General features: G+C 38.1%; 1 protein-coding gene across 1 annotated transcript; it reads left to right on the top strand.

Moving 5' to 3' along the window:
• Positions 1-27338, top strand: zc3h7a (zinc finger CCCH-type containing 7A). Its single transcript, XM_067420488.1, has 23 exons — positions 1-144; positions 3873-3978; positions 4299-4338; positions 4432-4629; positions 9413-9571; positions 9654-9734; positions 9880-9933; positions 12594-12633; positions 13127-13431; positions 13523-13766; positions 14882-14913; positions 14998-15169; positions 15272-15430; positions 15529-15734; positions 16034-16134; positions 16808-16989; positions 17098-17168; positions 17246-17382; positions 18008-18113; positions 18237-18345; positions 23653-23786; positions 26388-26551; positions 26638-27338. Exons 2-23 carry the CDS (start codon positions 3908-3910, stop codon positions 26825-26827), a joined length of 2955 nt encoding a protein of 984 aa, XP_067276589.1. The 5' UTR covers positions 1-144; positions 3873-3907; the 3' UTR covers positions 26828-27338.
• The last annotated feature ends 365 nt before the right edge of the window (positions 27339-27703 follow it).

Below are 27703 nucleotides of genomic sequence, written 5' to 3' on the forward strand. Positions count from 1 at the left end.
CCATCTTCAACTATTAACCGAAAAAGTGAACAAGACGTCATGAAGATCACGTTGCCCAAAGAAGAGGCAGGGTTGACGAACACATGAAAACATTAGTGGTTGTATGGAACAGTCTTTTTCCTGCTGGTGATTTATCTACTTAAGGTGAGTTTTTTACAGTCGTAATAAATAGATTTGTTCGTCTACATACATATGCTTGGGCGGTCGCTGCTTTGCCGAGTGAGTGGGCAGAGGTGCGCGGTAACATGCTATCATGCTAGTTTACCTAGCGACTGTTCACACAAGAGTTTGCACGACCAACCGTTTGGCTAGCACACAAGCTCTACGTGTTCCTGACTTCACGGGAAAAAAAACAGGTCAGAGCTTCGGTGCCAGTTTTACAGCAAAAAATACCCATTGGAATTTTGAGTTTGTGAAAACATTTGGTCATGCTATGGCTGTGTTTCAATACTAAGTGAGCTTCCTTTCTAGACAGTAACATTTAGACGTCGAAGGCGCGTTCAAAGAAACCTTATGGACGCGGTGTAGTTGGTCTTTAAAACACAGCCAGTTTCCTTATTGCGAGAGCTTTGTAATGCTACTTTTTATGAGCTATGTGAGAAGTTGCAACTTGGTTAAATCAACCAATATAAGATTATATATTTCTGTGAACTCCTCCCAAGGTCTGCCGCCAAGTGGGATACTGTTAAGTATGTACGTTGTTATACCGAATTCCTCATTGTTTTCTCTTTTGGTTACGGTGTTTTTGAATGAATCCGTTTGCAAAATTGGACTAAACGAGTCAAACTCGACAAATCTTTGAGCTGTTAATTATATTTGTCGGTATGTAGGCCGAGAACTGACAAAAGAGCTAATAAGAACATTTCAGTAATAGCCCTGATCTGTAGGGTGATTGGAAAACATTTTTTCCCAAGTCATCTCAATGGCAAAAGCTGTCCCAATCAACCTGAATTCACCCTACACTTCATTTTTAGCTTTGTTTGTATTAAGACTTTGCAATTAGTTCTAAATGACACTCAAACAATTTATGAGCTAAATGATTGTTGCAAGAAACGAACAATCGTAGAAATGTGTTTTAAAGGGATAACTTCAAGCTGGAAACTGTCAAAATCTTGAAATTAACTGATGATAACAAATAGACTATCATTTTCAAATGTCAAAAGTAAGAATAAACTAATTTAAGTGCAAAAAGTGCCCAATACAAGTGATTGAAATAAACAACGTAATTAGCAGGCATTAGCCTACACACAGATTAATGCACACACACCACAGCCAAAATGTCATTCACTGATACATACTGTATGATAATCCTACTACCAAAAATGAACATGAACGTGTTTATCTTTGTGTTGTGCTTCTTTAGACAGAACTACAGTAGCCTATGTATTTTGTGAAGTACATATATAAAACATTTAACGCTGAACAAAATCAACAAATGGATTAATCGTTGATTTAAACCTCTTTCAGCAACTGTCGGGACGAGTAGAACGCAGTCAGGTTTAAAAGGTGCTTCTCTTGATCAGGCCAGTGTGCACCTGATGGACAGGGGTCGTACAGTATATTTGAGTCATTCAACTTTGCTCTTAGTTAGTTAAAGAATCTTCGAGTCACAGGTGAAATCCATGTTTTGAGAGTTGGTTCACACTCCCACTCATTACTGTATATTTATGTCACTTTGGCATAGCGATCACTTGAATATCCAGCTACAATTTCGCGCTAAAAACCTGTCATGAATGAGACGTCTCCCTTCTGATCGCTGATTGGCTGAAAGTACGTATGTGCTCGTTGGCGACGTCAACACCTGCCAGCTGACTCTACGATGGCACTGTGTGTTATGATGACTGATTTTATGGAGTACATGCACATTTGAGTTTGATATTAACCCATTAGACTATAAAATTTAGATGTTTGAAAACCGCCATACTGACCCCAAACCAGCCCAAATGTAGTCCATCCGCCCAACCCCATTTTTACCCGCACAATCAAATTCAAAACCTCCCAATTGGGCGGGAACCCGCCTAATCTGGCAAAACTGCTCGACCATCATGAACGAGTGTACGGCCGTTGCCGGAATCCATTGATATGCATCAATGTGTGTTGTGTATATCTATTGGAGCTAGGGTTGGGCATCGTTTTGATTTGAACGATTCTGATTCCAATTCCAATTCTTACTTTCGATTCCGGTTCTTCTCGATTCCGATTCTTTGAGGGGTGGAGTCAAAACATGTCACATCGCTATTCAATGCTATTTTCAATACCACAGGGGGAAAACGCTGCATATACTGTCAATTAGATATATTTTATATAATTATTTTTTTGTCTGTCTTTTGAAAGTCTCCTATATAAACATTGATCAATTACAATTAAAATTCTCTCACAAATATTTGCTAACTCAATGTATTTTTTACAACGGGGTAATTGTGTTGCAATAGCTTACACACAGCACAAGTAAGCTTGATTTCGAATGGTAAATTGAATTTAAAAAGACGACTAAACAGTAATTAAATAAGAACAAATAAACATATTACAAAAAATAGCATAAATAAATAAAATAGAATAAAATATATAAATGAAATAGACTGCTTTTTTTTTTTAGGTAGGTCTAACATTAAGGTAAGAAACTGAATTAAAAAATGCGTGAAAAAAGTTAAAAAAGTGGCTAATTAAATTTAAAATAACATTGGATAATGTTTTTTGCAGAAAATTAAGTAGTTTCACATAAAACCATTAAAGTTACACACGTTGATCAGTCAAGAGCAGTGTGATCGTTTGTCTTTTTGTAGTTTGACTTTAAATAACACATAACTGCGGTCCCTTTAAGAACTGCCACACTCATGGATCCTGAACACTGTTCCTGTTACTCATTCTTCATTTCCTCCTGAATTGTTTACGACGGTGTTTACATACTCTTCAAAATGTGCACTGAGAATTTGGTTGATTGTATTTGACCAATAATAAGCTGGAAAAAGAAGCAAATATTTGCACTTGTATGTCAGAGGGGGCTTTATTACGGTATGTGTGTGTGTGTGCGCTTCAGATGTGAGCCTGAAATCTGAGGGATTCAAAGAATTATGTGCAATCCCGCGCGAAATTCAGACTGATCACACACACAAACACTAACACGCTGTCGTAAGGAAAAGTCCAGCAGAACGCGCGTTCGTCGTGTAACTGGGCTGAGTGAGAATATGTGGCTGCGCGTCAACTCGCTGTTGGTCAGAGAAGGAGAGGAGAGGAGAGGAGAGGAGGGCGCAGCTGGGATCGATACTGTAGAAACTGAGCAGGCTATCGTATCTTTTCAGATATTTCAGTATCGATATTTTTGACAACACTAGTTGCACTGTGCCGACACAGGCTTTTTAAAAGTGAAATAAATCCACACTTCAGAGCGCCGTTTACCGGGCTTCCATGGCTAAAAGAAAAAGCGGGCGCGCAAGCACCGGAAATCAGGTGGCCATGGAAACCAAAACTTGCGCGTTTGGAACCGATGATCGGAACCGAAAACAAATTTTCTAAACGATTCCAATGAATCGTTATTTTTTAAACGGTTCCAAGTTGGAACCTATTCTCGATGCCCAACCCTAATTGGAACACACATGAACACCTCTAAAATGCCTTTTTAGAGCATGTTGTATGTCATCGTTCAAATGCTGAATCGGTTCTTCAAAACAAACTGTTCTAACAAATCAATTTGTGCAAATAAGTGAAGTAGCACTAATGGGATGAGTGACAAAGCATTGTTGGCTCTTAACAGAGAGTGGAACAGAAATACTTTTCCATTATTGTACTGTTGCACTATAAGATGCATGTCAATGCTTTGAAAAAAAATCTGCCTTAAATCAATATATCTGTCTGATCTCGTTATATAAATGCAGGCATTGTCCATAGTCAAGTCCTACAGGTATATGGGATGATGTCAGCCATATGCCAGGACCGAAGCAGCCGGTGGCAGGACATTCAGAAAGGCCTACAGTTCATTCAGTAAGTGTTCTGCTTTTAAATCTTAGTATAAACCTTTGAACACCAGTGAGCTTTGATCATAATGAAAAGGACAGTTTATGTTACAGTGGAAAAGTGAGAGAAATAGTTTGAGATTGACTTTATCCACTGATGGCTATTTCTGTCTTACGAAAATAATTTGGTTGCAGTTCAAACAATTTATGGAATGCAAATTGCACACAGCTTTGTAACCCTCACTGACACACAATGACATTTTTTTCCCCTCTGCAAATCAATCATTGCTCATGCTCCGTGCACCTGTTTTAATAGTCTCAATGTTTTTATCTTCTGCTTAATTGTAGATCTACCCTGCCTTTTCCTGGCTCTCAGGAGCAGTATGAGGTATGTGTGTCTTATTCACAATCAGTTCAGCACAGTTTTTAGTTGTGCAGCCATTAAATGTTAGATCATGCATCGACTTTTTTCCCCCCCTAGGTGTTCATTCAGAGTTTGGTGAGGAATCTGTTTGGCGAGGCAAATGATGTGTTCCTTGAAGGCGAATGGGCACGATCTGTTGAATTATACACAGAGGCCTTAAACATAGCAGAGTATGCAGAATCAGAGGACATCATCATCCCTCAAGAGATAAAGGAGAAGCTTCATGCAAACCGTGCTGCATCCTACTTGAACATTGTAAGAATATGCATTCACTTACTAGGGGTGTAAGAAAATATCGATACACGTGAATATCGCGATATTATGTTTGGCGATACTGTATCGATTCTCAAAAACACTGTATCGATATTTATATATTTATTTATTTACATCCAAGATTCGTGGCTTTGTGTTTGGTTTAATCCACAGACTGTATAACACCCAACCGCTAGATGGCAGTGCTATCTCAGAACGTATAACTGACGCATAATCTAATACTCGGGAAACACATTGAAACAGAGAGCTCGCTTAACATTTTTTTGCAAGCAATTTTAGGTCGCGGCTCTTGTCCCAAATATAGCAGCCATCATTCAGTGATTGAAACAAATATTATTAATATTAATTGAAGTTACTGCATATTTGAACACTCTGAGCGAGCTGTGCTGTAGTAAACATGGAACTTTTCCTTGACATGAAATGTAAAAAATCAAACCAGTGGAAGCAGTGTATTTATCCTTTATTCATGCAATATCTATTCAGTTAGTACAGTAGCCTACACTTTAGTAATGTTTCTGTTTATTGTTAAATAAAATGAGGCATGGTAAGCTAACTGTATTTTATATAGCTTGTATACAACTTTTTCCCGCACCTCAACAATTTTACCTCCTACCGACCAAAATCCAAAGTACTTTCAGACATGGCTTTTTAGATTTTGGAGGGTTAAAACCGCTTTCTCTGCTGCGGTCACGTTGGGCTCTGCACTTTCTGCCATCTTCCCTGCAAGACGCGTCACCTTTCAGCAGTGACTTCTGTGACCTGCCCCTGAACCCTCAGGCGCGATAGCGCACGCCCACTCGCAAAACAGACAGCCACACCTCTACTACCGTGGGTGTTTTTTTCACATTTTTTCTTTTTTTTTAAGGGGTGATGAATTGAGAAATCAACTTTCCCTGGGGCTTCTGATATATAAAAGGTCATGGTAATATAAAGCCTCATTTCCACCAAAATTACCCGGAACAATTTGTACCAGGAACTTTTTTTACAAGAACTTTTCTCGCCCCAGACCTGCAACTGTCTGCGTTTCCACCGCGATCTAAAGTTCCGTGAAGATTAGGCAGATTAGTCCGGTGATGTAGGACTGCGCGCGACTGCTCCTCCAAGTCACTGACGGACAGTAATCATTTTTGCTGACTAGCCAAACGTGGCTAGTGGACACTAGCCACGTTTACAAGCACATTTACATTTACACTTACACATTTGGCAGATGCTTTTATCCAAAGCGACTTACATTGCATTCAATGTACACATCTTTACATCATTGTCAGTTCTTGCTTTTCCCTGGGAATCGAACCCATGACCTTGGCGTTGCTAGCGCCACACTTTCTTGGTTGAGCTACAGGAAAGCACACTTTTTTTGTCATTCCGATTGAAAGATTTAGTGGACTGTTTACATGAGACGTTATCTAAAACGATCTGGTGTTTACATGTGATGACTTTCAATCGCAATCATTTTGTGACATGCAGTTTGTCTGCCACATCAAAAATGTCAACGCTGTTTTCTCCAGCAGCTGGAATGTGTTAACTGTAGCCATAGCAACTCTTAACGGCCACCAGGACTAATACAGTATTATATAAGCTATTTATTTGTTGTAAAGTGTAATAATCATCTCAGACAAAAATTCATTCTTCTGTCAGGCGCAGTTAAAGTAAAAACTGCCTGGGGCAATATAAGCTGTGTCATTATTCCAACATTATCTTCATAACTAACTAAATAAAAAGTGTACCCCTCAGAAAAATGAACTTTCCTCTCTTGTCAACATGAGCGCGGCGCGTGCTGTCACGTCATGTAAGGACGCACACTTAAAAGTAATCGGTCAGGTCATTTACATGGTGAAAAATAGACTGTAAAACAATTAATAACGAGTATGGAAGAGATTCAAGCTGTGCTGCTTTTGCTGGTTATGTACAGCAACGACAGAAAAGAGCACTAGCATATTCAGAAAGCTTGTAAAGCTAGATTTAAAATGACAATGTATATTATTATCAGCTATTACGGACATTGAACGTGAGATGGCTGAGGCGAACGCGCGCCACCAGACAGAGAGCAAGACTGATATTTACTGAACGCAGAACGAACCTCGCAATAGACTTTTAAAAATGCCGGTTGAAATAAAATCAATCAGCATGTTCAGCGCCCAAGTCCCGCCCTCGAAAGTTCCTGAACTTTGAAAAAGTACTACCTCGCGAGCAGGGCCGTTTGGAGGGGGAAATATTTACCCGGAACTTCATTTAGACCCTGGTTCCTGCGTTCTAAACACACCGAGTACCACCCCAAAGTTCCTGTTTCCTGGGTAAAGTTCCTGCGGTGGAAACGCGGTTTAAGATTATCCTGTAAGTTTTAGAGCTGAAAATGTCCTTGTTAGTCAAAGAAAAGCTTTTGTAGACTCTAGGCTCAGCAAACGGTCTTGTGCTTCATACTGTCGTCAGTGGGTGATGAAAAGCACCTCTACAGAATAAAAAGTATGTGTAGTTCAGTAGCCCGCCCACAGATTCATGGGATCACGCAAGCCAGCAGCAATAAACATGCCGGAGAATATAGCAAGACACTGCGCTATTCCTGGTTGTGGAAGAACACAGTCGCTCGTCACAGTCGGACGTGGGGAAGACTGTTCACTTAATTTCACCGTTTGTGATCATTTGTGAATAAATCTTAGTCACAATGATATTCTATATTGGATCTGACAGGAGCAATGGTGCAACATACTTATATGAGTAAAACATGTTTTTTATATGTAATAGTATTGCATTGTTATAGATTGTTTTGCTTCATGTGTAAGTTACGTATATCAGGACTCCGACATGTATTGGGCCAGGGATCGCAAAGCCCAACGTCCCAGCTAGGGCTGTGTGTTTTCCTGGTGGGCTAACAAAACAGAAGCCGTTGGCAGGCCGATGAATCTCATAATATTCCTTTCTTGTTCTGCTATTCTCTCTCTCTTGACGTGACATTTGAAGGGCGCTCTCACGCGTGTGTGTGTGTGCGGTTTGCGCTTATATCGAAGGATCGTGCAGGCTATGTAATACTTCTATAAATGTAATACTTCTATAAATGTAATACTTCTACCGATACTTCTATAATACACAAAAAAGAACACAGAGCACTTTCATAAGCATAAGAAATCCAGGGTTCTCTACAAAGGTATGCATCAAATGGCATTAAATATGCAAATCTTATCCAATCCTAGCCATGGGCTTTACTTCCAAGTCTCCAGTGCGTCACACCTATCAAAACCCATTGTTTTGGAGAGAGCCTCAAAACCAGTGTAGAAAATAGCCTATTACTTATTAGTTATGTTTTTGAATATAAAAACCACGCAATCGTCATTAGTTGACCTCAAGTATAAAAAAATTAAAGCAGATAAAACATCCCATTTTCAATTTTGAACTATCCCCCTTTAACATCCCCCTGCTCTTTTTAACTTTCTATTCATGTAAGGATCATTGGGGGAAAAAGTCATGGTTTCCAGAAAAGTATTAAGCAGCACATCTGTTTTCAACAGATAATCAGAAATGTTTGAGCAGCAAATCATCATTAAAATAATTTCTGAAGGGTCATGTGACACTGAAGACTGGAGCAATGATGCTGAAAATTGATCTCAGGAATGAATTGCATATTAAAATATAATGTTATTGTAAATCTCAATTTCAAAATATTACATATTTTTGATCAAATAGATGCATTCTCACTGAGCTTGCTTAAATCGTGGGTTCATTATTATTCTTAACGGTTTCCCCACCAACATTTAAAAAAAGAGAAGGTTTTCAGCCATAGTCAGAGTTTTTGACCGTTTTCACAAAAAATGTAATAGACCATAGAATATTTTGTTTTATGAATATCTGAGCATGCAATGTATCATAAAGAGTTGACCTCCTTTATAAATGTTTTTTATTCTAGCTTCATGCATTTGTTTTTTTATCAACACTTGAATATTGGTGCTTCATAAAAAAGTTAAATTTTGAACAAATAGCTGAGAAAGTCACACTTTGTCAAAGACTACATCCAGATGAGATTAAGCTATGATCAAACACAGATGGAGTAGATCGAGTCTATCAGCACCTCTAATGCTTCTGCAGTCCTGTCGCTCGTTCTGGGTCCACATTTCATTCAGTAACATTAGATATTTTTGATTTGTATGAGTCTTAATGTTGATGATCACATTATTTTACGTATGCATCTGTTTACATACAATTGCTTGTTTTACTGCATCGTCTTTGCCTGTGTTTTGATCAGGAGATTCTGTACTCATTCAGAAGATGTGTAATAGAGCCCACTAGCACCTGAAAGGAAAAGCATGGAAACCTGGAAAATTCAGTGTTTGGTGGGGGAAAAGTTAATGAAAAACAACAACTACTACAAAACAGTAAAATGACTTAAAAAAACTTAACTTAAAGTAGATATTTTCATTAAAACAAATAATCATGGCCTGTGTGTGTTTTTAAAAGCACTTATTGGGTATAACAACATAATGATATAATTGAGACATTAAAAGCATCAAGTTACTTTTAAAAGGTGATTTAGTATATTTTGTTCGCTTGTTGTCAAAGCCCACTGAATCGTCATTTAGATAAGTTTGCATGGTTGTTTGTTTGAATTGAATTGAGATTGTGATTATTCATGCAGCTTTATTTCATAAAATGTTTTAAGTGGTAGTATACAAACAGTGTATTAATTCCATTAGTGGTTGACTGTGTGTGCCGCAAAGTTAATTGTCCCAGTTCGTTTTTTTAATTCACTGTAATGTGTTTGTGATTATTGATGCAGGGACTGCACGATCAAGCGCTAGAGGACTCTGAAAAAGCTCTTCAACTCAATGAAAGCAACTATAAAGCACTTTACCGGAAAGCCCGATGTCTGAAAGAAATGGGAAGACATCAAGAGGCTTATGAGGCGGTTGCTAAATGCTCCTTGGCAGTGCCTCAGGTCAGAGAACTTTACATTGAGGTTTTAATAAAGTGCTTTATGCATTATTGCCTTGGTTCCTCATGTTTCATTTGCTCTGCAGGACACTCGTGTGATTGAAATGACACAGGAGCTTGCCAAAATGTTGGGATTGAAAATCCGTAAGGCTTATGTGAGAATCAAGGTAAAATTGTCCCCCATTGTTTTGTGATATTGTGGCTTGGCTACTTTCTAGCCTATTAAGAAGAAAACATTTAATTGGTTAGAATTGTCATACATAATCTGTAATTATTTGGCCCTGATCAGTCTCTTTTTCTTCTTAAAATCAGCCTGCCTTAAATGTTTTACCTGGTGCAAGTCTATCAGGTGCGGTTAATGATAAGGTAAGATTCTAAATGTGTATGCTTGGGTGTTTAAAGGGGTCATATAATGGTACATGCACTTTTACAAGCTAATTGTATGGAAATGTGTGTTGGCAGTGCCTGTACACAACCATCCTATAATGCTAAAAATCCATCAAGTGTTTTTTCTAAATGTTTCCCCCTGTCTCAAATCGAGCCGTTCGGCCGTGTGACGTCACATGGCCCGACACCCCTCCCACGACTGTTGATTGACAAGCAGTTTCATCTCAGACCCGTCCTGAGCGAGCTCTGTCACAGTCCGCCATTGTGAATAGGCTGGAGCAAAATGGCGTTTAAGCGATTGCAGTGTTCTATTCTTGGTTGTAATAATGAACACAGCAGTCGTTCTGATGTTCCTAAATCCAAACCGCTCAAGACGCAGTGGCTGAGTTTTGTTTTCATCAATGTTTTAATGTCTGCGCGAACCGTGAAGCATTTCTCACCAGTGAGTAGTTTGAAACGCGTACACGTTTCACAATGAATGCGTCTAAAGTGGGTAAGTTACATTATGGCATGTATGACGTTCTCAATATAATTCATAATCGCATGTTTATAATGAACAACGCGTTATGGTTGTGTCATTACAAACTGTGTACGCCGGTTTTAAAGTTAACGTGGACATGGTAACTAACATAAGCTTAATTATGTAGATGGTTTATAAATTACTGTCAAAAAATAAATAAATCGTGTTGTAACGGTTATTACACTGCATTGATAATGTTAAGCATCACTGTCAAGCCGACATTTACAGAAAACGTTTTTATTGGCATTAGCTGTAACATCAATCTGTCTATGAACTAATGTAAACATCAGTAAACACATAGCATTCATCGCTAACGTTATCCTGCCTGTTCATAAAGACAGATCAGTGACATTACGTTAACCAACCATTCAGAAACGTCCTGTTTAGCCTTAATTGTTGCATTTCATTGAGGCTGTTGTCTTGTCCCGTTGTCAGACACCGGTTCATATTGCTAAAGTTGCACAGATCTCCTCAGAGACTTGCGTGGCCATTCTTTCGGCTCTACTGTTGTCAACGGCGATACTCCCTGTGTGTGTGTGTGTGAGAGTGAAAGCGCCCCGCAGAACAGAGGGGCGGGGTGAGCAAAGCTCATTAGCATTTAAAGCTGTATGATGAGAGCGGCTTGCTGAAAACAGAGCTGTTTTTGACCAGATAAAATTAGTGTTTTCTTACAATACTAATGAGTAGGGATGGGTACCGAAAACCGGTATTAAACGGGCCCCGGGGCTGAATTTTTAAAGACCGTTGTATCGATAAGCTCGGACGTTATCGGTTCTGCTGTCGGTACTTTTGAAAATACACGTGACGAGAGAGAGAGAGAGAGAGAGAGAGAGAGAGAGAGCTCCGCAAACGACAGCCGAGGACAGAACCAAACATACAAACATAGCCTGGTTACACTTTAGATCTGTGATAGTCTGCTTTTATTTAAGATTTTGTCTTCCAAAGATTATAATAAATATTTATGTCTAGACCAACTTAATTCCCTTTGCAGCAGTAGCCTACGCTGTCATTTCTCCATAAAACACAAACGTGATGACAGAATCCGCACGATCAGTGATTGTTGTAAAATACAGTCTAGCCACTGTTGGTAAATTCTGGGACGCGTTTAATAATAAAAAGAGCGATTAAATGCACAAAAATGTGCGCAAGAGATTGTTCCCAAGTCGACGCGCGCGCTCTGAAACAGCCCGCAACGAGACGAGCAAATTACACTTTCAGTTTCACACTCGCGTCTAAACGATCAAATGTGCACAAACATCTATGTCAAAATGAGCGGCTTGGAGAGTCTCTTAAACACAACACAGTTTGTGTCTAAAATGGACGTAGTTATTATGGATATAGTCAAGAGAAAATATAGTCCATCTGCCTATTATCAGTCGCCTATAGAGCTGCACGTCTGTCTTAAAGAGGCAGCGGTGTAAATAAACATGCTGATGAATTACTGCGAATTAAACAACAAAATGCAAAGAGAGAAAATCACTCACAGCTCTTGCATGAATAACTTTAGCTTTAATAAGCATTAATTTGGCTATTTATGATGAACAGTGTTATTTTACATTTGATTAGTAGAATTCTTCCTGAAATGAAAGCACTGCATGTGTAGGCTGTGTATTTTTGTTAATTGTGTGTGTGTGTGTGTGTGTGTGTGTGTGTGTGTGTGTGTGTGTGTGTGTGTGTGTGTGTGTGTGTGTGTGTGTGTGTGTGTGTGTGTGTATGTATGTATATATATATATATATATATATATATATATATATATATATATATATATATATATATATATATATATATATATATATATATATATATATATATATATATATATATATATATATATATATATATATATATATATATATAAAATCTCAAAAAGTACCGATAAGAATACCGTTAAAGTACCGGACCGATAAGCAGTATCGGTAAGAGTAGTAATACCGTTAAAACCTTAACGATACCCATCCCTACTAATGAGAATTTTTTTTTTATTAATGTATATTACAAAGTTTTCAATTAGACACTAAATAATCATATTAACTTGTACAAAAATGCCATTATATGACCCCTTTAAAATGAAAATATAAATGTCAGCAAATCCTACTGAGCTGTTTTGTTTCCTAACAGCATTCTCAAAGCTCTGCCTCTGTGGAGGATATTGAAATGGGTAAGTAGGTGTATTTTATTTTACCCTGTTAAAAAGTTTGGGGAGATTTATTTATTAATACTTTTACTCGGCAAGGATGCATTAAATTGATCAAAAGTGACTGACATTTATAGTGTTACAAAAGATTTTGGTTTCAAATAAATGCTGTTCTTCTGAAGTTTCTATTCATCAAAGAATTCCGAGGGGAAAATGTATATCAGTTGCCATAGAAATATGGGAAAAAATCTAACAAAAAAGGTTCCATCACATGTATGTGATGACATTTTAGACAATGTCAATAGATGACATTTTAATGCATGTTAAAAACATTTATTTTACATTTTAATAATACTTCACAATATAACTATTTGTTCTACATTTTTGATCTAGTACATGCAGCCTTGGTGAGCAAAATAGACTGATTTAAAAACATCTTACAACCCCCGAAAGCAACTGTACAATACATTTTTGAATCAGTGGCAGCCAGCTCATTAATGCCCTCTTGTCTCCATAGAAGTGGGCCAGTCTATTCAGGGTATGGACAGCCCAGTACCAGTCAGCATGCCAGTGTATTCTAATGTTGGTGAGACGGAAGAAGTCGAGTCTAAGCCTTCAGTCGGTGTCATCTCACCACCAGTAGTCCCAATTGAGACCCATCACCCAGAACCTGTTCCCATGCCATTACATATGCCTCTGGTTAATGGAACCAGACCCCATGACTCTTATGGAGTACCAGATACCCGCTTGGACTATGATACAGATATTATTGGGGATGATCTGGATGAGCTGTTGGACAGAGCAAGTCCTTCTAATTCTTTAGTAAGATATAGGGCTGCATTTTTGCTCAAACCAGAAATTTTCAGTGCATGCAAGAAATTGTGTTGATGTTTGTCTCTTTCTCCCTGACCAGGATATTCCTACAATGGAGGGACCTATTCCTTTACCGACCAGTATTGCTGTCAGTAGTTCCTTAGGGAGTCCTCTGCTCATGCCTTCCCATCTGGGCCATCCGTTTTTGAGTATGGCTCCACAGTGCACAATAAATTTGCCCGCACCTTACCACAAGCCAATTTCGTCGTATTCTCTTGGTCTGGATACATTTTCTTCAACATTGGATTCATTGGATAGTTTGTCGATTTCAGAGTCTCAGACAGGTGTGTTGCTCATCCGTTTTAAAATAAAAAGGGTCCAAAATTACAGTTTTGCCTGACCTGCAAATGCTAATTGAATTCAGATAATTTACCAGCATTAGTCGTGTGTTACCAGCAATTAAACTGCAAACTGTCAGAGAGAAACTACAGAGTGCTGCAGTAGCGTCCTAAAATCCAGAAACAAGCATTTTTACACTACTGGTTCCATTGTCAAAAATGGAATGGATTTTTGGGTAAATGCATGAAATAAGGTCTCAAATATAAAAACATTGTCATGGTTTATTCTTTAACAGTGGTTCCCAAACATGTCCTGTGGACCCCCCACCAGTGCACTTTTTTGGTGTCTAATGAGCGAGACATACAAAATGTGCACTGGTGGGGGGTCCCCAGGAGTGGTTTGGGAACCACTGTTTTACAAAATAAAGTACATGTACCTCACTCAATTTTATTAAGCCTTTACATGCCTTGGAGGTGGTTGCTAACTAGTGTTTCAATGGGACTACAGAGGTTGTCGAATGGTAAACATCACAGAGCAGGTGAATTCATCTACTCTAGTGATAATCGCGCTCTAACTATTCTAACGTTAACTTTGAAATGATTGACTTGAGATTAAAAGATTTGTTGGAAGTAAAGTTGTGTTGTGCGACCGTGGTTTAGACTAGTTTATTTTTAAGCGATTATATTTAGATTTCGAAATTAGTTAACGTTGCGTCCATTTGTGAAGATTATCATGATGAATAAACATGTAATAATCAAGCTTTTGTTGGTCACAGAGTTCCTTTTCTGTAACCCAGAAGCCAGTGGAGAAATCCAATTGATTGTTATTAGATGGTCACGTCCGGGTTGGCCTACAAAAATACGTCATCATTGCAGCACTCCATGACAGTGGAATTTTTGAGCACATTTCCTGGTTTATTTGTAATGAGCACTGTGGGTCATTGTGCATGGTTGTTCCTTGTGAAGTACTATTTAATTAATCACTAAAACTGAAGTTAACCCCTATTTGGTGTCCTGACAAGTGTTAATTTTGGACCCTGCTGTCTGTGCTATTTTTTCATTTATTTACTTATACTTTCTAATTTTCCTTTCCTGTATTTTTTTTAATTCTTATGGACTAGATAAAGCCTTTAGCCAGCATCATTTTATGTCGGTAAGAGTTCATTTACTTCAGTATTTTCCTGAATATTCAGCTCTTTGGTTCTCTTTGGTTAATCTCATTTATTTCCTCTTTTAGCTGGTTAATAGCGACATGACAGTGCCAACCATTCCACCCATTGGGATGGGTTTCAGTACATCCAATGGGACATTCGTGCAGGATTATCCTCCGCAGCTAGACCTTGCCAAGAACCCACTTGCTGATACACATGATTTTAAACAGGCCTGTTCCTCATGCTACATTAAAACCGGTAAGTGTCGGTCATGCAGCAAGTGTTGCTAGGCAGTGCACAACCTTTTAAATATGCAAACAATTACGTTTTGCATCAGGCTTTTTATGACTGTATTCACAGGACCAGGAGTACTGGATTACACTTACCATTCAGAGGACCACAAATGCAAAAAAGATTTGCTTTTGGGTAGAACGAAACATGCAGAACTTCTGACGTGGAAACTTATTCGCCCGAGACCCACTAAAAACCAGTACATGGGGCCTTATTATATTTGCAAAGGTGCTTGCATTGTTCTCCTTTTTGGCCTTATCTTGCTGGTTTGCTGGTGTTTTTGTTTGCTTGTTTTTACTAAAAATCCTTGAATTTTGCTTTTATAGATGTGGCGATGGGACAAGAATGCCGTTATCTTGGCCACTGTACTTTTGCTTATTGCCAAGAAGAAATTGATGTGTGGACACTAGAACGAAAAGGCTTCATCTGCAGGGATAATCTGTGCGATCCTTTTGGATATAGACCTAAGATCAATGTGACCGTGCCCAAAATCCTACAAGAGCACCATGGGATATTTATGTTTCTCTGTGAGGTAAAGTGTGCCATTGTTTGAATGGCTTGCTCATTGTAGCTGGAATTACTGACTAATCCATGATACACCTAAAGTCAGCTGACCAAAATGTTGCATTTTTGTTTGAGTTTGACTGTTCTTGCTGGAAGAAGAAAAAAATCAGCAGTTGACTGTCTGTCTTTTAACACGCCCTCTCATTTCATCTTTGAACTGGAATGACCGGTTTTCAGAAGAATGGATTTGAAGTTTTAGTGTTTGAGTTTCATCATTGGTTTTTTTTTAAGGAGCTGTAAAAATAACACGTGTGCCTTGGTCTGTAGGTGTGCTTTGATCACAAACCCAGAATAATCAGCAAAACCAATAAGGACAACCCCGGTCTGTGCTCTCACCCAGTGACAAAGCATGCGTTTGAGGAAAAGAAGTAAGCATCTCTTCCTGTGAAGACATGTCCAGTAACTAAATGTGCAGATTCATGCTTTGCAGTGAATGCAGATGGTCTGAATTAATGAATACATTTGAACAGGGCAGGGTGATTCAGTGTTATGTATTAAATATTTTGTGGGTGAAAATGAACCAACATTCAGTAAATTATTAGTTTTATTATACTGTTTTTATTTTAATTTTTTATTTTTTTGCCTGTACGTTTACCTAAACTTAGTAGGTCAGCTTCACACCTATAAATGACAAAAGATGTTTTAATTGAGTTTAATTTAGCAAACTTTCTCAGTGAATCAGAATGAATCACGGATTCATCATAACTTTGAAAAAGTAAAACAATTAATAAATATTAAACAATTCAATTGTTATTTTAATATTTTTTTTAATCTTTTTTATATTTACTTTTATGGAATTAAGGTTAAAAACCTACCTTGAAAAACCTCACCTATTTAAGACATTTTTGAGCAAATACATTATTATTAAGACATACATTTTAGAGGTAATTATATAAAAACATTTATGTAAAGATCCTGCAGTTGAGCATTTAAACTGAAGCGTTCCACAGAGCCATATAGTAATCTATATTGCCTTGCCCTAGGTGGGAGATTTGATTACTTGTATATTATTTTGACACTAATAAAGCATTTGTTTTACAGGTGCCTTGTACACTATTTAAGGGACAAAACAGTCAGGTACTCCAAAGTTCGTCCGTACATCCCTCTTTGCCAGATGGATCTGTGTAGGCATGAGGTACGATACGGCTGCCAGCGTGAAGATTCCTGCTTTTACGCCCACAGCCTCATCGAGCTCAAAGTGTGGATGATGCAGAGTGAACAAGGTGAGCAGCTACTCCGGTCTCATAAATGATCAGATATCGAGGTTGATGTGAGAAACTAACTGTTGTATGAATGTTTAAAAAAAAAAAAATTTGTTTAATCTGTTTCAGGTATCTCGCATGAAGGTATTGTTCAGGAGTCTCAGAAATATTGGAATATGGATGGTGCTGTTCAAGCCCAGGTAGAATTTATACATGCATACTAATAGAACATGTACAGTAAGAGATTTCTTATGTTGTTCTTGTGGACATTTCTTAGGAGCTCCCACTAGCCCTGCGCAGATTTGGCCCAGCCAACCTGAAGATGCAGTTTGTATGTGCTCAGTGTTGGAGGAATGGCCAAGTTATTGAGCCGGACAAAAACAAGAAGTACTGCAGTGCCAAGGCCAGGCATCCGTAAGTCTTGCTCATACAGGCATGCATCCGAAAATGGTAATTCTGCCATCATGCACTTGAATTGTGTATCAAACCCACACAACTTTTTTTCCATGGAACACAAAAGGAGAAATGTACTGCTCTTTTTTTATGTAATGAAAGTGAACAAAAGACTGTAAATCCCCATACACTTTCATTTAAAGTAAAAAAAAAATAGCTTATAGATTCTTCAATACATTTCCTGTGTTTCAATGAAGAAATATTCATACAAGTAAATTTAACTGTCTTTAAAGGTAAGGTAACCTTTTTTTAAAATGTGTAATGTTGCTCTTTGTGCATGAAAAAGGTCTGCAAAGTCACTCCAAAGGGAGTTATTCTCAATTTCGATAAACACTGTTTCTGACTCTCAAATGCCTCGATTTGTAGTTTCAACCAATCACAATACACTGGTTCGGCCGACCAAGCAGAGCACATTGCACTTTTTGGGAAGAGGGACAAGGAGACCGGGAATAGAACTGACAGGGAATAGAAGTGCTGCAACAATGTTCAAAGAAAAACAAAGACTGAAAAGGGCAGAATATGTCCTCTTTAATAATACTGCAAGTGTCTGATAATAACTCCTGATTTGTCACTTTCTGTTGACTAGGTGGTCTAAAGAAAGGCGAGTGGTTCTGGTTAGTTCTATTGAACGGAAAAAATGGACTACAGTTCGACCTCTCCCAACAAAAAAGCCTGTTCCTGCTCAGTTTGAAGTCAGTGCTGTTTTGTTTTTTAAATAATATGCAAATAGGCAATTTTCTTCAATATGAACAGAAATTGATGGTTCATACATTGTCACTGTCTCTTGAATAACTATTAATCATGCATGTTTTTAGATTTGCTTGCATGTGGCAGCAGGCAAGAAGTGTCAGTACATTGGAAACTGCACATTTGCTCACAGCACGGAAGAGAGAGATCTATGGACCTTCATGAAAGAGAACAATAGTAAGTTCATTGTGTGTTTGAGTGCTGAAGTTCCATCACTTGCATTTAGGGACATCATTTAGCTTCACTGGTCATTATTTTAAGAGGATGACAACCAATACAGTGAGTGGTGGTGTTGCACAATATACCGGTACTAGAAAGATATTACAGTTTGCCCTGTTATAAAAGACAATACAATTCTTCATTAGTTGTAGGTAATTCAAGAATAACAGCATTATTTCTTCATGTGCATCGATGCGTGACCACAGGATTTACGCTGTTAGCGTTGCTTCCACTCCATGCATTTTAGTAAAAATACATCTGTGCAGCACATGATTTGGTTAAAGTTATTAACGCCGTAGAAAAAAAGATGCATGCATGAGAAAATGATGCACAGGACGTGTTTGTTAAAACTGCCGGGTTCAGACCTCAAGTACAATCACTGAAAGCCACCTTTCAGACAGAAATTGATCTCGAATTCAGGTTTCTTTTGCGGATTGAGCTTGAATGGCATAAAAGTTTAAAATGCACATCCTGGTGAGTATTCCCATGAACAGTCCGGTATGTCTTAGGTCAATGTGAACAGTAAAAAAAAAATCAGGTCTGTTCCAATGTCTTGTGACAGCAGCCTAACAAACCTACTGCTGTCAGTGTGATTTAATGTAAAGCAAACAGCAGAAGAAATAAAATAAAAGTAGAACAGAAAGAAGATAAAAAAGAACCCACTGCTTGACCTAATATATAATAAATTGAACTTTTAATATATTTTAATAAGAATCAGTGCATTCATTTATAGAATTTGGTTTTTATATAGACCTACTGTCGCCTACCCTTATATTGTATTTGTTAATATTGTTTATAGTTTGCATCTGCTTATTTTTAACAAAATATATATAATAAATAAATAAGGGCTGGGACTCGATTAAAAAAAATTAATCTAATTAATTAGAGGCTTTGTAATTAATTAATCGAAATTAATCGCATTTTAATTGCATATAAATATTTGACCTGAGAACAATGAGAAGTAACTTTCCACATGTATTTTTAGTATACCATTGAATAATGACTGAATACATAAGCTTAATCCACAAAATATCGTTTATTTATTTCAGTCCAGCAGTGCAATGTTTGCCATTAAGTTTAGCAAAAGCATATTTGTGATATTTGAGGCTCTGTGCTGCGGTGATACGCAAATTCCTTGTTGTATAGCTTGCACACTACCATGCTTTTGACGACGCTTCCATTCTTTCGTTTTTTAAAACAAAATTTCCCATCACGACCAAGCAAAGCAGTCTCATCAGCTTCTTCGTTCATGTTCACTCATGGTTTGTTGTCGTCGTGACTCCGGAGCGCTAGTTGGTGTTCCAGTATAATCGGTCCGTCGAAACTCATTAATTGAAAAACGTTCCGCGGGGCAAAAATAAGTGTGGTTACATTTTTTTTTTTTTTTGCGTAATTAATTAACGCATTAAAGTTTTGAATTAATTAATCTTAATTAATGCGTTAAAGTCCCGGCCCAAATATATATATAACATTTTTTTTTTATATATATATACACTTGTGAAGTAATGAAGAAAAGATTTGTCATATCACCCACCCCATCTCAACCTTGTCAGAATTGTGAGAGGTTAGCAAATGTGATTGATAATGTGATAATGATAATTGATAATGTTCACACTGTGGCATGTAATTATTTTTTTTAAATAAAGGAGAGGGAATGGTCAAAAAGCAGGGCAGGAACATGCTGGTCAAGTGAGTTTTTAATTCAGTTAATTTTTCTCTGTTTTAGTGTTTTGCCGTGGTATCGATTCAGTATTGGTATCAAAATATTTTAGACTGGTATGTGACCACTCGAGTGCTGGTATTATTTACCATTTGTTTGTTTAAAGCAACTCTGGGCCTCGAGATCCACTTTCCTGCAATTTTTTTTCGTTTCAACCCTAATCAAGCACACCTGAACAAGCTAATTAGAGTCTTCTTGATTACTACAAAGTAGAGCTGCAACTAACGATTATTTTTTCTGTCGACTAATCTAACGATTATTTTTTCGATTAGTCGACTAATCTAACGATTAATTTTTTTACCCTTTGAAATTTTTCAAAATTCTGTGGCACCCCCTCGCATAAGTTACGCTAGAGGTGTAACAGTACAGACTGCTCACAGTTCACTTTGTATCACGGTTTTAGGTTCACGTTTCAGTACAGTTCGGTATTTGCTATGTTCAGGGGAAAAAGGACTACTGTCAAATGAAAATAAAGAAAATAAGAACAGATAACTTAAATAGAAGCAGCAGCGCAAATAAATACTATTGAGCAAAGATGAGAACAAAATAAACAATGCTTTTCAGGATTTTCAGGTAGGTCTAACATTAGTTTTTAGGTAGAGAAATGGAATTAAGTAATCAAAAGTAAAATAACCACACATTTAACTGTTTAAAATTAAAAAATAATCCTTATTAAACTTACAAAAGCTATTCAGTCAGGAGCAGTGAGTGATGTCTTTATCCTTTGTTTGACATTAAACAGACAGCAGTGAAGGCTACTGCCCCTTTAAGACCCACGGATAGTCGTCGTATTTCCTGTATAAAGTTCACTTAAGGCATAGAGTAGGCTATGACATTTTGACATACTTTTTGTGAGTTTGTCCGTTTAAGCACAGGATTTGAAAGATAACTCAATATTTGCACGCTTTGGAACGAGTGCAGAGACAGATCTTCTCATTGGAGTCTCCTGGCTACACGGGGGTGATGACGGTGAAAATGACTGCTCATATTCGGACGTACAGCAGCACTCGCATGCGTTTTATAAAGTTTACAAAGAGAGACCGTTTTGCCCACGTTTTTTCTTTTATTATCGCTGTTGTTGTAGTGCATACCTGAGGAGTCAGCACGTGTATCCATCGACAGAAACATACATACAGCATTATTTTCAAGTTACAACCCATAATAAAGATGCGTCATCAGATGCGAGATGAACCGAAGTGTAAGTGCGTCCCCGCAACTTTTGCTCGGGATCCCGGTTGGGAAACACTGGTCTGTATTGATTGACACCGCGCTGGTTTGTTTAGAGTTATATGAGCGCCGTGACCGCGCGCTGCCGCGTGATGAAGGCTTGTCGCAACTCTGTTATTCAACTGCTCTGGTTTTAAAAGCTATGTCATACTAAATGCGCCAAAATGCAATAAAACTTGTTTTACGGTCGAATGCAACGCGTGTGTGTGTGAGTGAGTAAGAGACGCGCAAAAGGGCGGAGAGAGAACTTAAGGAAATGCAGCTAAACGAATATGCGTGCGTCTTTTAAATAGCGTAAAAATGAATGAATGACGAATGTGGCGGCCGTTATTGATTATGTGGCAGTCCGCCACAAATTAGTCTATGTGTGGGAAACACTGTTTGGCCTCTGTTTAAAGTATTCCCATACTTTTGATATTCGCAGTCTAGGTTTTTGTGATAGAACCAGGAGCAGAAGCCAACATTACGCGAGATGAACGTCTGACACGACGCGTCGACGCATTTCACGAACGTCGACGTATTTCCGTAGTCGACGTCATCGATGACGTCGACGCGTCGTTGCAGCACTACTACAAAGCTTCAGGCAGGTGAGTTTGATCAAGGTTGGCGCTAAATGCTGCAGGAAAGTAGACATCAAGGGCCTGTGTTGAGAACCCCTCTAGTGGTTTGTTGCATATCTTTAGTTGTGCTTTGGCTCTGCGTGACGGATGAATATGATTATTATACTGCTCATAAAACATTCACTATTACGCTTAAGAGATTTAAGCAGTTTAGATAGAAAGGATCTCAAGCTGACCATTGAGACATTAATAGTGAAATACTTGAAAATAAATCCCTGCACAGCACTACAACAATCATAAAACAATAGATAATGCTTTACAACTCCATTAATGAGCTACATATGGCAATTTTCTGTTCAAGAAAATACCTTACTTTCATGTTGTTAAGTGGTTAATACACCATTTCCACATTGCTTTTACAACATTTCCCTTAACAAGTCCCTCAATTCATGCCGTCTTGATTGATTCAAATGTGATTCATGTTTTATTACGAGCTTTGTCGTGGATTGTTTTGAAAGCGGCCAGAATAATTCTCTGACAGGGCTCAATCTCAAAATGTAAAAAACACAGCCCCCGGGAGTTTGGGCTTTGTGAGCCCTGGGAGTCTGAACCCGAATCGCAATGAACCAACAAATAAGGGTTTTTCCAGCCTGTGACAGCGTGTTGGTATGCTCTGTTAGACACGTCACGCACACATACAATTACATATGTGAGCAAAACATGTTTTTTTTTATAAGTGTGCTGCACCATTCCTGTCGTATCCAATATAGAAGGTACAGCATTGTGCTTTAATCTCAATATGTCTGCAAATCCACTGTCGACCTGTCTTGTTTACAAACGATTATCTTGCTATCTTCAGCGTGTTTATTGCTCCATAACGCAATGAGTTTAGCTCTGCTAGTCGGTGGGCGGGACTACAGAAGCAGAGTACACACAGAGGTGGCATTTGACCCTTCTAATACGTCATTTAACAAGGAAGTTTTCAGCTCTGAAACTTAGAGGATAATCTTATATTACCATGACCTTTTATATATCAAAAGCTCAAGGGAAAGTTGATTTCGAAATTCATTAGCCCTTTAAGATTTAGTGTGTGCTAAAATATAAACACTTGTATAATAGGCTAACCATATTGAAACAGGATAAGATTAAACATTTTGGATTGATGTATTGATTCTTTAAGTTCTGTTTATTTTTAAACATAGTGTCAGTGTACCTTTTTAAAGTGATATTTAATCAAAATAACTTCCTCGAAGCAACGTTCCTGTTTTGCATACATCAGTAAAGTTTATACGATACACATGCTGCATTTATTTGATCAAAAGTACTATACAACCGCAATATTGTGAAATGTTATTGCAATTTAAAATAGTTTCTATTTGAATATATATTCAAAATCAAAATTTTCTGCGTCATTACTCTCTCACGTGATCCTTTAAAAAGTCATTGTGATAGGCTGGTTTGATCTTTATTATTATTGCAGTATTATCATGTCGAAAAAAGTTGCGCTGTTTAATATCTTTTATAAACAATTTGAAAGTATTACATTTAAAATAGAATTCTTTTGTAACATTATATATGTCTTTAGTGTTTCTTTTTATCCTTTTCATGCATTCTTGCAGAATTTTCTTTCGGCAGACACCCTACAAACTTTTGCATTTTAGGGTCTTGATATTATTATAAAATGATTGTCACGTATTGTCATCCAGTGTTGAACAATACTGATGTCATTCATCTCTTATAATGATCATGTGCATGCAGTTGCAGACATGGAGCAGTTGTATGAAATGTGGCTGCAGTCTCAGAAGCCGGGCTGGAGTGAGGAGAGCACCAACATTGCAACCCGAGAGAACGGCAAACAGATTCACATGCCCACGGACTACGCTGAGGAAGTGGTATGGAAACTTGAGCAGTATTTATATTTTCAAATATCGTCATCGCACCTCTTGTCTGGCACAACCTTGGTCTATCTTAGTCTGTCCTGTACACAAAAGCAAGGATGTTACAAAATTTGGACTGTCAAGGACACTTGTGGCTCTATTTTACTCATGTTTGCATATCTTTGTCTAGTCTGCTATCTCTGTCTTTCTTCACCTCCTTGGACCACAGTTTTTTGTGTCGGGTAAAAAAAGTTTTAAACTTAAAAAAAAAAAAAAAGCATCTTGACCTGCAATCTGTTTCAGCCCATTGTGCTCCTCTGGCTGTTTTTGACCACTGAACACATCCTGTATGTACACCTCATGTGAAATGTATTAGGTAAAGTATAGTGAATGAATATTAATTGCATTATATTGCTTGGTAACCTAATGGGAGCCCTGTGTCTTGTAACTTAATAAATATTCATGAACCATGTTAAGTCACCAACTGTTTAGCACACACGCACAACAGCATCTGCATTGCAGCTTACTGGCCAAATGTCAATGCAATTAATATTCATGAGCAAATCCTTTACCTTAGTAGAATTTAATTACAACATACTGAACATGTATATTTAAAATGTATATATTTATACAATGCATATTTTAATTTATTTTAGTGTTAGTTCACCCCAAAATTAAAATATTATCATTAATTACAGACATTTATGTTGTTTCAAACCTGTAAGGCTTTCTTCGTCTTCAGAACAAATTTTATAGATTTTTGCTACCTTTTTTTTCTTTCCATGATCGGTTTTTGGTTTGGGGAGGAGTTATAGACCAGAATATCAGTATTTTAATAGATAATACAGTGTCTTGCAAAAATATCCGGCCCCCTTGAACTTTGTGACCTTTTGCCACATTTCAGGCTTCAAACAATGATATGAAACTGTGATATTTTTTTGTTGTTGTGAAGAATCAACAACAAGTGGGACGAAATTTATTGGATATTTCAAATTTTTTTAACAAATCAAAAACTGAAAAATTGGGTGTGCAAAATTATTCGGCCCCCTTAAGTTAATACTTTGTAGCGCCACCTTTTGCTGCGATTACAGCTGTAAGTCGCTTGGGGTATGTCTCTATCAGTTTTGCACATCAAGAGACTGAAATTTTTGCCCATTCCTCCTCGCAGAACAGCTCGAGCTCAGTGAGGTTGGATGGAGAGCGTTTGTGAACAGCAGTTTTCAGTTCTTTCCACAGATTCTCTTTTTGTATCCAAATCCGGCTTTAAACTTCTCCACAACAGTATCTCGGACCTGCCTGGTGTGTTCCTTGTTCTTCATGATGCTCTCTGCGCTTTAAACGGACCTCTAAGACTATCACAGTGCAGGTGCATTTATACGGAGACTTGATTACACACAGGTGGATTCTATTTATCATCATTAGTCATTTAGGTCAACATTGGATCATTCAGAGATCCTCACTGAACTTCTGGAGAGAGTTTGCTGCACTGAAAGTAAAGGGGCCGAATAATTTTGCACGCCCAATTTTTCAGTTTTTGATTTGTTAAAAAAAAAAATCCAATAAATTTCGTTCCACTTCATGATTGTGTGCCACTTGTTGTTGATTCTTCACAAAAAATTTGTTTCATATCATTGTTTGAAGCCTGAAATGTGGCAAAAGGTCGCAAAGTTCAAGGGGGCCGAATGTTTTCGCAAGGCACTGTATTTACAATTCAATTAAACAGAAACAAAGCGCATATATTTGCTTGTCCAGCCACAGCACATTACAAAATGATTTATTAATCCTTGCTGCGTCGTCTCAATAATTGTCTGCGTCGTCTCTTTGCCATAATCTCATTTTTTCTTTCTTTCTCCTTTTCGCTGCAAATCAGGGCACAGACAATTTGGATAGCCAACTTTTTGCAGTTTATTATTTTTAATAACAATTCCAGTCTTGCGCAAAAACTTAAGTCTGACGCACGTTGTTTACTAATCATTTAACGCGTGCGCTTGGTGGTTGGGAATGTTGGGAAACATAGTTTGTGCACCAGAGAGAGAGAGTTGTCTGCAATTGTTTCTCCTGTATAGTCATGCAGTGTGAAACCTTGTCGCCGATCCATCGTACAGTGTGAACACGGGCAGCAGTGACTGAATGCTACCCCAGATAGTCATGCAGTGTGAATAGAGCAACTGAATGAAGTCAGATCTATATGCCAGTTTGCAGTCAGTTGTTGGCGATAGTTATACGTTTTGGCAATTTGTTAAGATAACCGTGTTTTGCGGGCATTAAAATGTTTTGAAACCGTTATCATCTTTGTGTCAACTACAAAACTCAAATTTGCGAATGGTGACATTTGCAGTAATTCACTGCACAGTGTAGGCTGGAATCTGTGCTCTGATTTCACCCATCCATATGCACACACACACTGCAGTGGGCAGCCATTTTGTTGCTGTGGCTCCCGGGAAGCAATTTAGGGTTGTGGAAGAGTGCACATTCACTCCCCCACCTTCATTTCCTGCCGATACTGAGATTTGAACCCGTAAGTCCGAGACACTAATCATTAGGCCACACATTCTTCGTATGAAACGCGTCCCATGAATGCAATACTCATTTAATCTTTAAATTCTGTTTTGTTAGGCTGGCAACCATTGTTGGTTGTGTGGGAAGAACTGCAACAGTGATAAGCAGTGGCAGCAGCACATCACCTCCGAGAAACACAAAGAGCGAGTGTTCAACTCCGAGGACGATCAGAACTGCTGGCAGTATCGCTTCCCCACGGGCACCTTCAGAGTTTGCGAGCGGTGAGCCTAACCCTAATGTGTAAGGCCACTCAGATCATGCTAGCAGTTAACGGTTGTCGCTAACGGATTGTTTTTTGTCCCTCCAGGTTCCTCAAGGGCACCTGCACAGAGGAAGAGCTTTGTAAGCTGGCGCATGGAGACGAAGAGCTGAAAGAATGGATGGACCGAAGAGAATTCCTTTTGATGAAACTCGCCAAAGCCAGAAAGGATCACTTGATAGCACCAAATGATAATGACTTTGGCAAATATAGTTTTCTGCTTAAAGATATTAAGTAATGTTTTAATTAATCTGAATCTGTTGATGCAGGGTGTTCTGGAACTATGATTGAGTCTTGAGTTCAGTATTGAATCAGGCGAGTCCGTGGAGAAGGGAGGACATCCACCTTCTGGGTTTTCACGGAAAGCACAGAGCTGGCCTTGTGTTCTGAGTAATCACAGCTTTGTTGCTTTTATCACCGGTTAAAAGTAAACGCACCATCGCCTTTTATCTTTCTCTTATTAAATAGCACACAGCGGATCACCTTTCAGGAACTGGATTTTGTTAATGCAACCCAAAGCAGAAGTGCAGTATAGGCATGGCTAACTGAGATATAATGAGAGAAGCCATCTGAGAATCCCTTTGAATGTTTCTGTGACAAATTCCTGCCTTTTTTATTTGTTTTGGAATGGTCGGTCCTGTATCTGTTATTTTACATCCACACCAAATTACTATGTTGTCTGCTTGCTGTGTTAATGCCTCTTGGTATTATATGGACCGACATAAACACAATAAAGTCTTCATATTTTCGGTGTCCGTAGTTCCTGAAGGTGAAAAGGTGAGGGAAGTCATACCATATCAGTGTAGTGATAAAAGTTGACTTCATTAGGTAGGGTTATGTCAAGACATGTTATAGCCAGGAGGGGGAGATAATAGATAGGCGATTATCCTGCCAGCTGCACCTGATGGTTTATGGGTTGGAGCTGCTGTGCATTTATAATCATTTCATTTTACTTTTGCTTGTTTTTGTTCTATTGAAACTGCTATATGCTAGTGAACTTTTTTAATAAATTAATACTTCTTTTCAGCAAGTATCCATCAAGTTGTTCAAAAGTGCCAGTAAAGACATTTATAGTGTTACATAAGGTGTCTATTTTAAATAAATGCTGTTCTTT

The sequence above is a fragment of the Pseudorasbora parva genome, chromosome 2 (assembly GCF_024679245.1).
Source record: "Pseudorasbora parva isolate DD20220531a chromosome 2, ASM2467924v1, whole genome shotgun sequence".
In the NCBI taxonomy this organism is placed as follows: domain Eukaryota; kingdom Metazoa; phylum Chordata; class Actinopteri; order Cypriniformes; family Gobionidae; genus Pseudorasbora; species Pseudorasbora parva.